The sequence below is a fragment of the Cyrtonyx montezumae genome, unplaced genomic scaffold, assembly GCF_038088225.1.
Source record: "Cyrtonyx montezumae isolate F1298 unplaced genomic scaffold, pur_monq_1.0 scaffold_5, whole genome shotgun sequence".
Taxonomy (NCBI): domain Eukaryota; kingdom Metazoa; phylum Chordata; class Aves; order Galliformes; family Odontophoridae; genus Cyrtonyx; species Cyrtonyx montezumae.
In genome coordinates this window covers 8,836,174-8,851,723 of record NW_027072056.1, presented here as the reverse complement: position 1 = coordinate 8,851,723, position 15,550 = coordinate 8,836,174, and the positions used below count along the sequence as shown (strand labels likewise).

The window sequence follows — 15,550 nt, the reverse complement described above, 5'->3', positions numbered from 1 at the left end:
TGCTCCAGGTTCTTTATCTTTGTACCCCTCTGCTGGACTCTCCCCAGGTGATTCCTGTCTTTTTGTACCAGGGAGCCCAGAACTGGATACAGTACTCCAGGTAAGGCCTGACCAGGGCAGAGTAGAGGGTGGGAAGAGAGATTATAAATGAGTTTGCATAGTGAATGCTTAATTTAATACGAAAATATATCCACGTTACAGTTATTTCTATACTGCAGTTTACAATAGCTACACCTAACTAATAAAAATAGGAAACATTTAGCATTTGTAGAAAATTTTTCCTGTGCAGATATGAGATACCGTTTTTATACAAACATTTACACTTTTCATAGTCTACAACCAGGCAGACCACCCAGGGGTGAGAGCAGGCAGGAGGGAAGTTTGCTTCAAGCCTCAAGAAAATCAGTGGGACTTAACTAAATGAAGACAGCTTATTTTCTAGTCTGTTTGTTTAGTACTGTGTGGATATTCCCAGTTGCAAAGTGGGTTTAAGTAGAACATTTTAAGCAAGGCAGTATAAAAGCAGGACATGTACTTAGCCTCCACTAAGCAATATCTTGTAATAGTGCAGAACTATGTATGTGGAAATAAGAAACTCCATATTTCCTGCTCTGTGGTCTCAAGCTGCCTTTGGCACAGAAAGTTAAACATCCCCCTATAGGTACCATATAATAAAAGGAAAGGCACTGGCAACATGTCAAACTTTGCTGTTATTTAAAAACACATTAAAAGTTGTAAACTTCAGAATAGGAGATAGGAAAAAAAAAAACAGGTAGAAATAACATTAAAAGTTCCTTTGTTTGGAATTTGTCACAGCTCACTGTCTTCCATATACTACCACTAAGGAGTAAAGGAACCAAGCAGAAAGTATATTTAGTTTTTAGTTATAGAGAGCACTGTCTTCTGAAAACAGACAAGATTTTATACACTTACATTCCTGCCCTCTCCAATTTACAAAAGACAGATGCTGGTGTTGGGAGTTTGGAGGAGCATTTGAGATGGCAATGGGGATAGGGAAACTCTCAGGAGAGTTAGGAACAACGGGACAACAGAATCATAAACAGCAACAAAAAGTAAAGCCTCACGTTAACCTGGGTTTTCAGCAGCAAAACAGCATTGAGTCAACAATCACTGGTTAAATCCAAACTACTGAGATGCACATATCCTGCTGCACGTTTGTGTTCTTCTTTGAAGAAGCCATGGTTGGGGCTTGGCAGGTACCAGTAGGGCTTTATTAGATCTGCAGGAAAATGAAATTCAAAACAAATCCACCTTCCTCTGCAGCTGTGATGAGTACAAAGGGCTCATCTCCCCCCTCAGCTTGCCAAAGGATTCTACATAACCATTGCTTCCCCAGGCAACGGCCTCATCTAAGTGCAACACCTACTGCCCCTAAAATGCCACCAGGCTGGGGGACAAGACCTCCATTAAGATGGAGAAGAGAAATGCTGGTAAGCAGCCACATTTCAGCCAGCTGATGTACCACCCAGCAGTGTTTTCTCCATGCTTCATTTCATTTCTCAGAAGCTTTTTGTAAAGAGCATGAAACCTGAAGAGAGAGAACAAGCCTTCCTGTTTCAAACGTTTGCCTGTTATTGAAAATCAAGTTCTGAAGGTTGGTTTCTGTAATTTTGCTCTGAGGTCACAACAATGCTACCTTAACATACTATTTATACTAAGCACTTCTAACGTTAAGCATGTGAAATAAGCTTGAAAAACAAAATAAATTTTTTTTTTTTTAAATAATAAAAAATTATTGATTTTGTTTTTCTGCCAACTACAACGAAGACTCAGTTTTTTCCTTTTGAGCAACTCTTTAAAAAGTGAAGTCACAAGTCATCTTTCTTAAGCTTGAGTAGGCATGATGAGCAGATTCAGAGGACAAAGTTTGTGACTGTGTACTCTCTCAAACAACTAGAGTGTGAGAAAGATGGCAAGTATTAAAGCATTTTGAAGAGACAGAGCTCATAGCAGGCTGTTAAGCTGCCTGGGGGCTTTTATTGTCTGCAAAACACTTTCACTTCAGTTGTTCCACTTGGCTCTCAGACAGACAGTCTCCCTGAGCATGCTGAGAATCTCACGCCTTGCTCAGCCATTTATTCAGAAATGAGACTGGAATGGGACCTGATTCTTCCACTGAGATGCATCTGCTCAGTTCTAAGTACACCATTAAGAACAACCTTTGACAGGACAGACAACAGAGACTGAAGTTTACCACCAGTGCACCTTGATCCGAGCTGTTAATTTACAAGCAGAGTTTGTGATTAGGAGGGAGTGTGTGGAAAGAAACATTAGCAGGAGTAGGGTTGGTTAAAAAGTAAACTTGCAGATGAGATTTTACCAATTGTGAACAGTTTCTTGACAAATTTCTGGTCTGTTTGATTTTCACTACATTTTTACAGACTATGGATTGCTGGAAAGGAGCCATAGGCAGCAGTTGGATTTATCCCACACTCATCATCTGTGCGAATGGGTTTTTCTCCACGATGAGACCTTCAGAGTCTTTTCTCACACCTTACCTAACTGGACCAGACAAAAACCTGACAGTTGAGCAGGTACGTAACCATTCTCTGAAGTAATCATTAGAATGCCTAAAGCAGTAAGTCTTCAGTTATTGATGCAAAGGGAGACAAAGCATTCAACAAAACATACATCCTATCTAAAGGTTCGCATTTAAGATTATGCTGGAAAAGGATGAGGGCTCTCCTCTTTTCAAGGAGGTGGACATTTTGAAGTTCCAGCATTCCTGGCATTTAAAAACAAATTTGCATGTTGATTAAAATAATTGGATTCTTTCAGCAAAATCAGGTCAACCAGGTCCACTCCCCCAAGAGAAACCCAGGAGGAGCAACACAGATTTATTTATTTATATTGAGGCACTAATTGCATTGACAGAGAAGTGGTGATTGGAAAGAAAAAGACTGATTTTTTTTCTTCCACTGATGAGCTCCCAAAAGTAACACCTCCTGTTTTATTATTAGATTGGTCCACAACATCAGAGGCAGATGGTGGTGGTATGGCAGCAGCAGTTGAAGCTTCCCACCAGTATCCCATTACATGCTGCTGCTGAGTGACAGATGGCAGCAGAGGGACAGTCGGACAAAATGGCGCCTGACATGGAAGCGCAAATAAAGCAAAGGGGTGGCACTGAATCCCTTCACATGGAATGAATCACCCACTGACATTCACGGACACTTGCTGAACACATATGGAGACCCAACAATAAACATGAGCACAATGGTACATTTTTGCAATGGTTTATCTTCACTGCTGCAGACTTCTACAAGTACAGCAACAGCATGCAGGCTCTTGTTCATTGCTGACCAAAAAAGCACAGCTAATGCTGGTGGCTGTGGAAAAACAGTGTTTTATAGCTGAGAATTTGTCCTGTCAAACAGTGTTATTGTGCTGACTGTATCTCTTACAGTTTCCATAGTAATAACAGGAAGCAATACTTTCAGAGTGACCTATGTACATTACAAGACCACGCATATTTGTCGACGCAAGACAGATTCACATTTTAAATTATTTTTAATTATTTTATCAATTTACTTTTGTTGTTGTTGTTCTTTAAAGCGTGCTTCTAGAGCACACGGTAACAGAAGAGGACATAGTTAACAAGTGAGTCATGCATTTAATGATATAATTAGAAAACACAAGCTTCATACACCCCCGTACTGCAAGTATGAAGAACAGTCATTCCTGACTTGCACTTGCAAATGTTAAGGCAGAACGCTAGCATAGAACGAAGCCAAGATTTCTTCTGAAAAGCTTATTTATGGGACTTTTCTTTTGGGGGGAGCAGGGTGTGATCTGTTTATTTTTGGGGGAGGATATTCTTATTTCTTCCTTCTAAACCACAAAGGGAAATTATTTGCATATTTCATGTAGGAGAGATCCTGATAGGATGCCTTACTTCTGATCTCATCGACAATCTACTCAGAATTGACAGTAAAGATTTAGCTCTTTCAGTTAATTCCACAGGTGTCCAACCTTTTGGCTTGCCTGGGCTGCACTGAGTGAAGAGAAATTGTTTTGGGCTCCATATACATAAGTTGCTCCAAAAGCAATCCCTCTTACTTATTTCCATGGAAACTACAACAGAGACAGCACAATAACAATATTTGGTAGAGCAAATTCTCAGCTACAAAACACTATTTTTCCACATAGTCACCACCATTAGCTGTACTTTTCTGTCAGAAGGGAACAAGAGCCCACATGCCACGCTTTTAAAAAGTCTGCACCGGTGGAGATGGCCCACTGCTGCTGTCACCACTGCCGAAATGCCCCACCCACAGCTGGCTCTCTACTCACCTTCAGCAAGTGTGCATGAATGTCATTGGGTGCCATGGTTTCTAAACAGAGGAATTCAAAGACACACCTTTGCTTCCAGGTCACACTTCTCTGTCAGGCGCCATTTTGTTGCACTGCCCCTCTGCTGCCACCCAGAACACAGCAACAAGAAACAGAATATTGGTGGGAAGGTTCATCCTCTACTGCTGTACCACCACCATCTGCCTCTGACACTGTGGACCAACATCACGAAAAAGAAGGCATTACTTACACGCAATATATAATATTGTATGTTAAAGTAACAAAGTCTATCTTAATTTTTTTTTAATTAAAACGCCTAAAAAGAGAGCAATAAAAACACAAAACAAGTGGGATTTTTGACCTTGTCTTTGTGTAACTAAATCATCAGTCTGGTTCAATGACAGCCACTGCAACTTTTGGTGAGTGCTCAAGGTTTTCAGCAGAATTTTTTTTTTTCTAGGAAATCTGACTTCCTGTGCTTCATCCTTGAAAACAGTTGTTCACAAATGCACGCACTACCAATAAGCAGTGACACGAATAAGACATGACTGTGAAATGAGGGGTATTTCTGATAAGAGAGGACTTACAAAGGCCTGGTAAAGAGAAATGATCAAATTTTTGACAGTATCCCTACAAATTCCATTTGAAAACTCACAAGTAACATATTTATGGAAATGAAGCCATGAATAGAAATTGGTGCGGTGTTGTTTTTCTTTTTTCCTTTTTAATCTTGAAATTTATTCTGAAATTCCTTGATTAAAAGACAAAGCAAAGTTATGTTTGGTTTTTTTTCTTTTTTTTTTTTTGTTTTCCACTCCTGATCACAGACTCATGTTTAGCCCATGTATTAAAATCCATGAACTTACTTGCCATCACTTGATCTGGGACTGCAGTGCCCGTGACTTGTTTCCAGCCCAGACAGGATTCATAGTGCACTGCTGTTGGGGTGGTGCTGAGGGGCTGGGCTGCTCAGCAGGGCACAGCCACGGCTATGATGACATAAAATTTATTTTCAGGCCATCAGTGCATAGAAGGCCAAATGAAACTTACTCAAACACCGGTTCATCAAAAACATGTTCTTACATAAATGTTAAAGATGACGCATGAAGACAACCCAGTAACAGGTACACATGCACTATGCACAACTCCAGTTTCTAGATCAAAAGGAATGTGTTTTTTTCTTGTAATTCAGAAAATGGGAGAGGTGATCAGCGGTACACAATCACTCATGAAAAATTTGAAACTGAATGGGCATTAATTTTCAGCTACTGCAGGGAACGGAAATCGATGCAACATAGATCTTGCTCTGATGCAAGCATGGTTCTTCTAGGTTACCAACCAGGTTTTCCCAGTTTGGACGTACTCCTACCTTGCACTCCTCGTCCCTGTCTTCCTCATCACTGACTACGTGCGCTACAAGCCCATCCTCCTCCTCCAGGGCATCAGCTTCATCGTCACGTGGCTCCTGCTCCTCTTCGCACACGGGGTGGCGGCCATGCAGGCGGTGGAGTTCTTCTACGGGATGGTGACAGCCACCGAGGTTGCCTATTACGCCTACATCTACAGCGTTGTCAGCGCCGATCGCTATCAGAGAGTGACGAGCTATTGCAGGAGTATCACTCTCGTTGCAGCCACCCTTGCTGCTGTGCTGGGGCAGCTCCTGGTTTCCTTAGCAGGCGTATCCTACTTTCACCTCAATGCCATTACTCTGGCCTCCGTGTCCCTGGCCTTTGCGTGCTCCTTGCTCCTCCCAATGCCTCAAAAGAGCATGTTCTTCCATAGGAAAGGCACCTCAGAATCCCTCCCGCAACCACACAAAGCTGTGGCTGTGCTCAGCTCCAACACGCCCTCGAGCTGCCAACGGGACGAGGACTGCGCGGCTGCTGACACCGGACCCACTCCAGCACAGCAGGCTCAGCAGCCCGAGCCCCAGCACCACGCGCTGAGAGTGCTGGTGCAGCTGGGCAAGGATCTGAAGGAGTGCTACGGCTCTAGGAAGCTCCTTTACTGGTCCCTGTGGTGGGCTTTGGCTACGGCAGGCTTTAACCAGGTTGTGAACTACATCCAAGTGCTGTGGGACTTCAGAGCCCCCTCCCACAGCTCTGCAGTGTACAATGGAGCTGTTGAAGCAGTGGCAACATTTTTAGGTAAGTAAAAACACTAGCAGCCATTTCTAATCTGCCCCGCCGTGCTGATGACATCCATCAGCAATGTCTTTGGTGCCCATTTCCTGTGAGGATCAAGGCTAATAAACAAGATGGTATAAAATTTAAAATAAAGTATATTAACATAAACTACTTTAGGTAGTCTGTTTCAACAGCAGGCTAAACATTTCAAGAGGAGTGATCCTAGACAAACGTTTTGTGACTGTATCTATATCCTGATTAATGAGTTTATCTCCAGATGTGACAGCCAGGGAGAAAATGAGAGCAGTATTTGTTTAGCTGTAAGACATGGGATCTTATTAATGCACCTAAATATCTGAAGAGGGAAGTAAAAAGGCTTGAGCCAGACTCTTCCACATAGCACCGAAAGCCAAAGCAAGAAGAATGTTTTAATTCTAAGAGTGACTGAACATTGGAGCAATTTGCCCAGAACACTGGAGGAGTCTTCATCCTAGGACACATTCAAAACCTTGATGGTCCTGAGCAGCTCGCTCCAACTGACCCTGCTCTGAGTAGGACTTTGGAGATTGCCTCATCCTACAGCCTCAGCTATTCTGATTCTCCTCCTCCTACCTGACTCACCCAAATGACATTTCTCTTCACCTGTGTGGCTTCTACACAGAACTGTCAGTACACTTTTACTGAATTTTGCTGAAGCTGCTCCAAACGTTCAAGACTACTGGTTTGAGCAGCACCCAAAGGGCTTTCATGCTTCTGCACCCTCTGGGACTTGATACTAAATCAAAGCAAATTAATGTTAACAGGATCCTCTGGTAGTTATAGACCAAAGGAGACCTACTATGACTTTTTAATTCTCCTGAGGACCATATACAGCCAGCAAATGAAGTCCACGAGTGTGCTGTCCTGCCTGAATACATCTGGGCAGCCAGTAGTACTCTGTGAACTGCTGTCTCACAGCTGTATAACATGCCTAGAGCAGACTTGGAGCTTAAGTTGCATCCTATTGCACTCGAAATAAGCTGTTTTGCTACACAGGATTATCAATAAAGATTAGACAGCTAATGAGGTTTTGAGAACTAATGAGTTTTTTTCAACAGAAAATGAAGCTACGCCTCAAAGTATGAAGGAGTGCGAAAGATTTCCATTTCATGAAGACCTTTACATGAATTAAACTCCACCACGCAGATTTTAACAGAAAGTGCTTGGTGAGGTTGTCCTCCACAATTTCAGTTGCCAAAAATGGAACATAAATGGAGCATGAGGCACTTCCTCAAAGCACTTCAGCCTGAGAAAGCTCTATAAGCAAGAAGAAAACAGAAGCACTAGTAGAAAATAGAAAGTAGAAGCCACACCGTTACCAAAGGCCATCATGGCCCTTAGGAAAGTTTCAAGAGCTCTGAGCACGGTCTATTTGCGCAGGTATGCCACGACTCCAGAAGGACAGTAATATCTATTATTTTTTGTTTAGGTTCAGCAACATCCATGGCAGTTGGATATGTCAAAGTAAACTGGGATCTTTCCGGAGAACTGGCTCTGGGAATTTTCTCTGCATTGGATGCTGGTTCTCTGTTTCTCATGTACTTTACTGACAACATCTGGGCATGTTATGCTGGTTACGTTGCATTTAAGGCATGCTACATGCTCCTTATAACAATAGCAACGTAAGTATAATGCACAACAGTTCAGGTAAATTGATTTAAATCAGTAAAAATGTCATATTTTCACATTAATAAAGTAAATAAGTTTCCACTGGAAGAGGATTTTTGAATAGGTTACGATACGAAAGCATTATTTGTAGCTCACATAAAATCATCCTTAGAAATACAACTCAATCATTACAACAGTTTATTCCAAGTCAGTAATTTCCGACTGCTGCATTTAGCTATCCAGTGATTTATGTGCAAGTAGTCTTTGAACAATCGAACAAACATGACAGGTCCTCACTTAGCAAAAGTATCCACTCAAAGTAGGTAAGTAGGATGCATCATAGTGTGACAAATACAGGATGAAAAAAAGAATTCTGCTAAAATAAAGATGCTAAAAACGTAACAGCTTTATCTTATGAAGACTTAATTGTGCACGTGAAATAATTTCCAAGCTTCCTCCCCTGAGCTGCAAGCATACAAATTCTCCACAGCTCAGTTAACCCGTACGTTCATTTTCAGGTTTCAGATTGCCGTCAATCTAAGCATGGAACGTTATGCTTTGATGTTTGGCTTCAACAACTTCATTGCTCTGGTGATCCAGACAGTTTTAACCGTTGTAGTAGTGGATTCAAACGGTCTGGGACTGGGTATCAGCACCCAGGTAAGCCAAACCACTCACACTGCTCTCACTTTCCTGTGCTCCTCCAAAAGAGGGCTCTACTCAGAGTTCAGACTCTTGGAAGATATTATGTGATGGGTTAGCTTAGGGCAGTTCCTTCACAGACAGTAGCTACTGCAGTCTCCCTGTCCTCTAGTCCTGTCAGTGTTGCATTTTTACCATAACTAAGAACATTTTCCTAGAGCAGAAAGGAAAGAATACCACCTATTACTCAAGTTTCCAGACTTACTACTGACAAATTTATTATGAAAACACCCTAAACAGAAGCAGGAACCAACCTGAAAGAATTTATGGAGCTGTATTACTAAGGTAATTTTAAGTTAAGTAGTTCAATTGAATGTGCTTTCAAGTTACTTCAGTTCTGAAAATCATGAGATTATTTATGCTCTACAAATTCAGAGTGTTTAAACACACACAAGGCCCAAGTCCCTAGCTTTTATCTTTCCAGAAGAGAGCCACCAAGTGCAGGGCAGTGACCATTCTCCATTACTGAGGTGGGGATGAGAAGCAAGTAGCGTAATATTTACTCCTCCCCCCCTTATAACAGCAGACTCTACTGAATGAAGTCAAGCAGCTGGACTATCATCATTTCAAGATGAGCTCATTCAGGAGCATGGGTGGCAGGAAGGGGAAGAAGGTAGCACAGGGTCACTCCTTAAAAGTTACTACTCAACAACAAAAACAGTTGATTCTTTCTTTACTTTTCTCTCCATTTCTCAGTTTCTCATCTACAGCAGCTACTTTACATTCATAGCTGGAATTTTCCTGATCAGAAGCACATACACCATTATCTCCATCAAATACAGAAATACCACCATAGCCAATGAACCCAATAATTAAGGAACACTGGAAAACGATGAAAAGAATGGCTGCAAGCAACACTGCAAAAGGCCGCATCACCTGAGCAATTAGGGAAACTTAATGCTCAACCAAAACAAACACCCTATTACACAACTGACATCAACATAAAGAGCTTCTTAAGCACGATGATGCATTTTCCTGGTTTCCTTCACCAGTAGTTCTAACTCCAAACAATCTCACGATTCAACTCAAATTTAAGTATGCAGTCCTGACATAAAAGCCAGTACTACTGTTTGATGGATTCTCCCTCTACTCTGCCCTCGTGAGGCCCATCTGGTGTACTGCATCCAGGCCCCCAGCACAAGAAAGACGGAGCTGCTGGAACAGGTCCAGAGGAGGACCATGAAGATGACGAGGGCTGCAGCAGCTGCCCTACGATGAAAGTTGGGCTTGGAGAAGAGAAGGCTCCAGGAAGATCTCATTGTGGCTTTTCAGTAGTTGAACGAATGGAGCTCGTCAGCTGCAAAGGGACCAACTTTTTGCATGGTCTGACAGTGATAGGACAATGGGGAACACCTGTCAGCTGCTGAGAGAGAAGATTTAAGTTATATGCTAGAAAGAAATCTTTTACTGCCAGAAGGCACTACCGAAGAAGCTGTGGGTGCCCCATCCCTGGACGTGCTCAAGGGCAGGCTGGATGGAGCTCAGGGCAGCCTGAGCTGGTGGGGGACAGCCAGCCCACAGTATGAGGTTGGACCTCCACAATCTTTCAGGGCCCTTCCAACCTAAGCCATTCTATGATTCTGTGAACACAACAGGAGATAATTGCATACAGATCCCTGAATCTCACAGAGGAAGATCTGACAGAACACCACCTTAGCATTTTCACTTTTACTGAATATTTTAATTAAATTGCAGTTTATTCTTAGATACAAGGCATTCAGACATTCCTAGAGAACCATAAAGAAGCAATTGCTCCACAGCAGCACACAGATCTTTAAGAAAATTTGCCACAGAAGCTTTTTGGACACTCGCGCTTTTTCAACTTGAAGTTCCTGACATCAATTTAAAGCTAGTTAATATAAACATCAGTTGAGCTTCCTTTGTTCCACCTCACCTTAGAGATGCCACCTCTGTATGTTCAGCAATGGATTACTTCGTTCTCACAAACGACCAGTCATAAGGTCATAAGGTTCCCACAGACAATGCATCCCTCCTAGACCTGCAGTTACATGACATCAAGGAAAACAATTTTGTTCAGGAAATGTTCCAGGTGCAGTGACAGCAGGACTGTGAATCTGTTGGAGATGTCTTGTACTCAAACAGTGGCTTTTCCTTTTAAAGGTCTGTCCTGATAAAGAGTTCTTAGCTTAAACGGTCAGCATACACCTTCATAATGCATGGCTCAGAGAGGTTTTCAAACACACTTATCTTTGGAAGCAAAAAATCTCTTGAACTAGCTTTCTAATTTCAAGCAAGCCATTAGCAGATTCTTCAGTTCCTATTCAAGGTAGTCATACTTAAATAAGAACACTTAGAAGTTTAGATATAACTACAGCTTATCAGTGACTTCTTTCAATGAAAGGGCACTTTGGAGTCCTTTCTATCAGATAGCAGTTCTCATTATGTCCCTCTACCACAAAGTACAGATTAGTCAAGTACTTGATATTTCCCCCTATTCAGCTCACAAGAAAACCATAACAATTCATTCCTCTGAAAACATACTTTTAAAAACAGCTTGAGCTTGCCTTTTTCACCCATGAAGTCCTCCTTTCAACAGAAAATGTTTCCATCGTTTTTATGCTTCTCTTCTTTCAGGAATTCTAACATGTCTCAATGTTTGGTCCAATGCTGCCATTGGGAAGCATGCAATCATTTAAATTCAGCAACTTGAACTGCAGTACCTGAACATCATATTTACCTTGTGAGCATCATATTTGCCTTGCAAAACTCACTGTGCATCTCCTGCAGCACCTTCTTCAACATTGATTTATCAGGAACTGGTAACACTGATTAATCAGGAGAAAATTTATCAGGATTAAAAGTGAAAAGCTTCCAGATTAGTAAATTAATTTCTGCAAAGAGTGATAATTTTATCACATAAAATGCTTTCATGTCAAAGCAAAGAAGAATACTGAATATTTAATGGAAGTATACATTTTCATCAGCTATAACAGTTGTGAGCAATTGCATGAGCAACCATAGAGAATTCTAAGACAAGGCACCATTTCTATCTTGTACAGCTATATAAGCTTGATGGTTGGGCTAAATGAACTCAGAGGTCTTTTCAAACCTTTCTAACCAATTCTATGCATATAAACATAACTATTTTTATATATTTAGCTTTTATAAAAAAACCAAAACAGATTCAAACAAAAGAAGTTCAAAACAATGCAATACTCATCCAGAGTTTGGTGAAGTTGATGATCATGCAACTGGACTGATGTAGTTGTGTATATAGGAAGTATCAGCAGTCTTTAATGTGCACTCAAGCTAGTTATGGGGAAAATCAGGTGCTCACTATTTCTGCAGCCTAACCCAAATATGCAGCATAACATACTTAAATTAATTTCAGTGCATCTTTTAACGGAAAGCAGATTAATTTGGGTGAGAATCACTACAACAGATTTTTATCTTATTAGCCCTCATCCAAAGCTTGATTTATCTAAACGGATGTAACTAATTTAGATGAAGGAAGCACACTGATTGATTTGGTTGAGTTCAGTTATGGCTGAGTAAACATATTTAAGTGTTCAACTAATCCTTCCAAGTCCTTGCAGATGGCCACACTTTACTGCGTGTATTATTCCAATACAGTTGTCAACAGTAGAGAAGTTTAGTTATTTTGCTAAACATTGGTGAGGCACTACTAGCACCATGAACACCCTCAAACGTTGGGGAGCTGTGTAATGAATTCACTCAAAGATAATTAATCCACATGCCATACTCCATTCATCAGCCCCTGACAGAAGAAAAAAGGGAAGAAAAAAGACTCCAAGTCTTTTCTAACATCAAATACATCAACAGGCCAGAAGAGACCTTTAAGTGAAGAATATCACTATAATCAACTTATTAATAACCACCGTCCTTTGGTATCTCTAAAACTTAAGAAAAAAAATAACATACAGAAATTAGTGTTCCCCACACACAGGCAACACTAGTCAGAAGCACTGGCATATGAAGAGTATTTTTACAAGCAGTGATCACATCTGCCAGCACCCCAGGAAATGAGCACATCTCTATCCAGGCAGATGACTACAAGAAGTTTCTTACCTTGAGGAATTCTTCCACTTATTTCAATCAGCTTGCACAATCTTTTTCTCAAAAAATCTCTAATTTCATCTCATTTATTCCTGTTCTTTTGAAAGTCAGAACTGTATTCTTCAGCTGGCCAGAAACCTTCCTTTAAGCTTGAGGTCTTGGTACTCACAATATACACACATTGATTGTTTAATTCCAGTGTTACACTTGAACACAGATAGCTTGGGTTATGTTCAAATCCCACCTCTGATTACTTTGCTGCATTGTCACTCTTCTTCTAACTTACCTACCACAGATTAGACAAGTCAGACATCTCTTCCTCTACAAATGCTATTCTAAGGTGGCAGAAAACTTTCCAGAAAGTCAAGAAACCCCATCAATTAACTTAGTGTTCCACAGGAGGTCTTACTAATACAAATTTTACTTAAAGGAACACTACTCCATCGGTGGTACCATGGTCACACGTACTGCTGTCATCACAACTAAGTCAGTTTCAAAGACTCCGTCACTATCTGTCTGCAGTTCTGTCTTTCAGCAACTAACCATTTGTCAAGTCACTGTTCTCTTCAGTGCTCATGGAAACTCCATCCTGCTAAATAAGCCACTTCACTTGAACAGCACACTTAATCATGAGGATGTACTTGAGACCGTGGGATATGAAAAGTGAACTTAAACCTCCTCTGAGCGTATCACTTCTGATAGTTCATTTGTATATGAGATTCACAATACGAATGTTCTAACCCAATAAGTGTTAATGCACAGAAATAAAGCTACACTTCTTTTTTCTAATATTTATTTCTTTTTCCACCTGCAAACTGTAGCAAAACATGATCAGCTTTATTATGCAGACAGGTATCCCTCTAACATTAGAGATTTAGGCATGTATAAATAGAAGAGCTCTTAGGAAAGGAAAACATTTTGAGAAATGAACAAACCTTCAATTTAATTTCATGACTTCCAATACCAATGGTTAAAATGATGTAGCTCATTCATTCCAAGAGATACAACAGCACCTTAAAGTGGCTGATCTATTTCCCAGTAACATTTTTCACATAACAATGTGTTAAAGTTACAAATACTGATATGCACAAATAGCTATTTTCTAAGAAAAATATGTACAGTACTGCAGCATAATGAATGTGGTATCTGCAATAACTTATTAGCCAATTTTAATATACATGATACCGCTACCTTTTTCCTGCCAGTTCACAGGTCCAAGGATGTTACCACAGCCCTCTGTTTTGCACGTTATTACCCAGGGAGGTGGGAGGGAGGGGGTTGAATTTCTTTGTTTGTGTGTGTGAGGGGAGGGGAATGACTCTTCGTTGGGTTCTGTGTGTTTTTCCCCCACCCAAAGGTACACAATGCAGGCTTTCATTTTAACTTCTTAAAGACTTCTTTTGTGTTTAAAGCTAATATCAGTGAAACAAGACAACAGTGCAAGAGGCGCAGAGATGTTATGTGACCACATAAGAGTTCTTTTGGGTAAAGTGTCTATAAGGCTATAAGAAAGGATTGGTTGATGAGTTTCCTGCTGGAAATTGTCCTGTTGGTGCACCAGCCTGAGGGAAGCAGAAAGAATAAAATCAGACATTCTTCTAAATCACAAATCTTAAATACAAGGTATATAAAACAGAACAAATTATTAGGAAATATTTCTGCTTCATGTTGCAGGGTTTTGGTTTGGTTTGTTTTCTGGCACGTTTTTCTCCAAATTTACATTATTGTAGAGTATGGGATAGAGATACTTCCATTTTGATTTGGGCAACCCTATAAATGCTCACAGCATCGTTACACTGAATTGCATTTAAGAGATTCACATGCTCCTTTCCCTTATTTGAAGCAAAAAAATTAATGTATCTATAATTACAGATTACACCTTTTCAGACATACACAAGTTATTAATATCATGCAACAACTCACCATAAAAGGGTTACTAGATACTCCAACAGCTGCAACTTGTCCAAAAGGAGTTACTACAGGCTTTGCCTGTCCAAATGCAGCAAAACCTGCTCCTTTGAAAGATCACAGAAAATATTACTTACTACTAGTTAGCAATCTTCAAGAAGTTGTGTGCTGTAAACTTCCAAACTAAAATAAGGGGATAGCTGCACCAGTCAGCAGGATTTACCCCACTTAAACAGTGTGGTTTTAAGGACTGGTAATAAAATTGTAAATTTTATAAATAAGTTTTCTCCTAGTAGCTCTATCTATTTAAACTCCTCACACACACAATTTCATTTCAGTTCTTAAGAAACATGTATTAGCAAGATCAGTTCCCAATTTAAACGTGCAACAGTCTCTCTTCCTAATCTCTTCCCCAGCCCAGTAACACGAATGTAGAAATACAAAGACTAGAATTTTCTAATTCAGTATGAGCTTTGGGCATTGCAGCTGAAAAGCATCAAAAATGGTATGAAAATCTGAACAAGTCAGGCTTGGAGTTTGCTTCTGTTTACCAGTTCAGAAGACGGCTATTAAGATTGCAGCAGCCTCAGCTGAGGACTACTGCTTCACACTTCAGCTGCATGATCACATGAACATTATTAATCTGCCTCAGTGTGCGATGCAGTCACATGGATAACACAAATTAGATGAAGAAGTGATCCAAGTTCACTGCTCTATTAAAAAGTTTAGTGCAGTAATAGCAATGTAAATCACATGCTTGTCCACAGCAAAGTTTTCACTCAGGTAGACAAGAAGCCTAAACTACATCTGCTTAT

The 15,550-nt window shown here is 40.5% G+C and overlaps 2 protein-coding genes across 5 annotated transcripts in view; one reads left to right on the top strand and one right to left on the bottom strand.

The window, feature by feature from the left end:
- Positions 1–2,405: 2,405 nt before the first annotated feature.
- Positions 2,406–9,792, top strand: LOC136055963 (thiamine transporter 2-like). Its single transcript, XM_065747854.1, has 5 exons — positions 2,406–2,555; positions 5,645–6,461; positions 7,909–8,101; positions 8,606–8,747; positions 9,486–9,792. Exons 1-5 carry the CDS (start codon positions 2,406–2,408, stop codon positions 9,603–9,605), a joined length of 1,422 nt encoding a protein of 473 aa, XP_065603926.1. The 3' UTR covers positions 9,606–9,792.
- A 3,800-nt stretch (positions 9,793–13,592) lies between these two features.
- AGFG1 (ArfGAP with FG repeats 1) overlaps positions 13,593–15,550 on the bottom strand; it is a 36,488-nt gene continuing 34,530 nt past the window's right edge. For all 4 annotated transcript variants that reach the window (XM_065748303.1, XM_065748305.1, XM_065748306.1 and 1 more), the window contains 2 exons: positions 14,751–14,842; positions 13,593–14,389 (listed from right to left, as the gene is read on the bottom strand). In XM_065748303.1, coding sequence (XP_065604375.1) covers positions 14,330–14,389; positions 14,751–14,842 — 152 coding nt within the window. In that variant the 3' untranslated portion in view covers positions 13,593–14,329. The remainder of the gene's footprint in view (positions 14,390–14,750; positions 14,843–15,550) is intronic.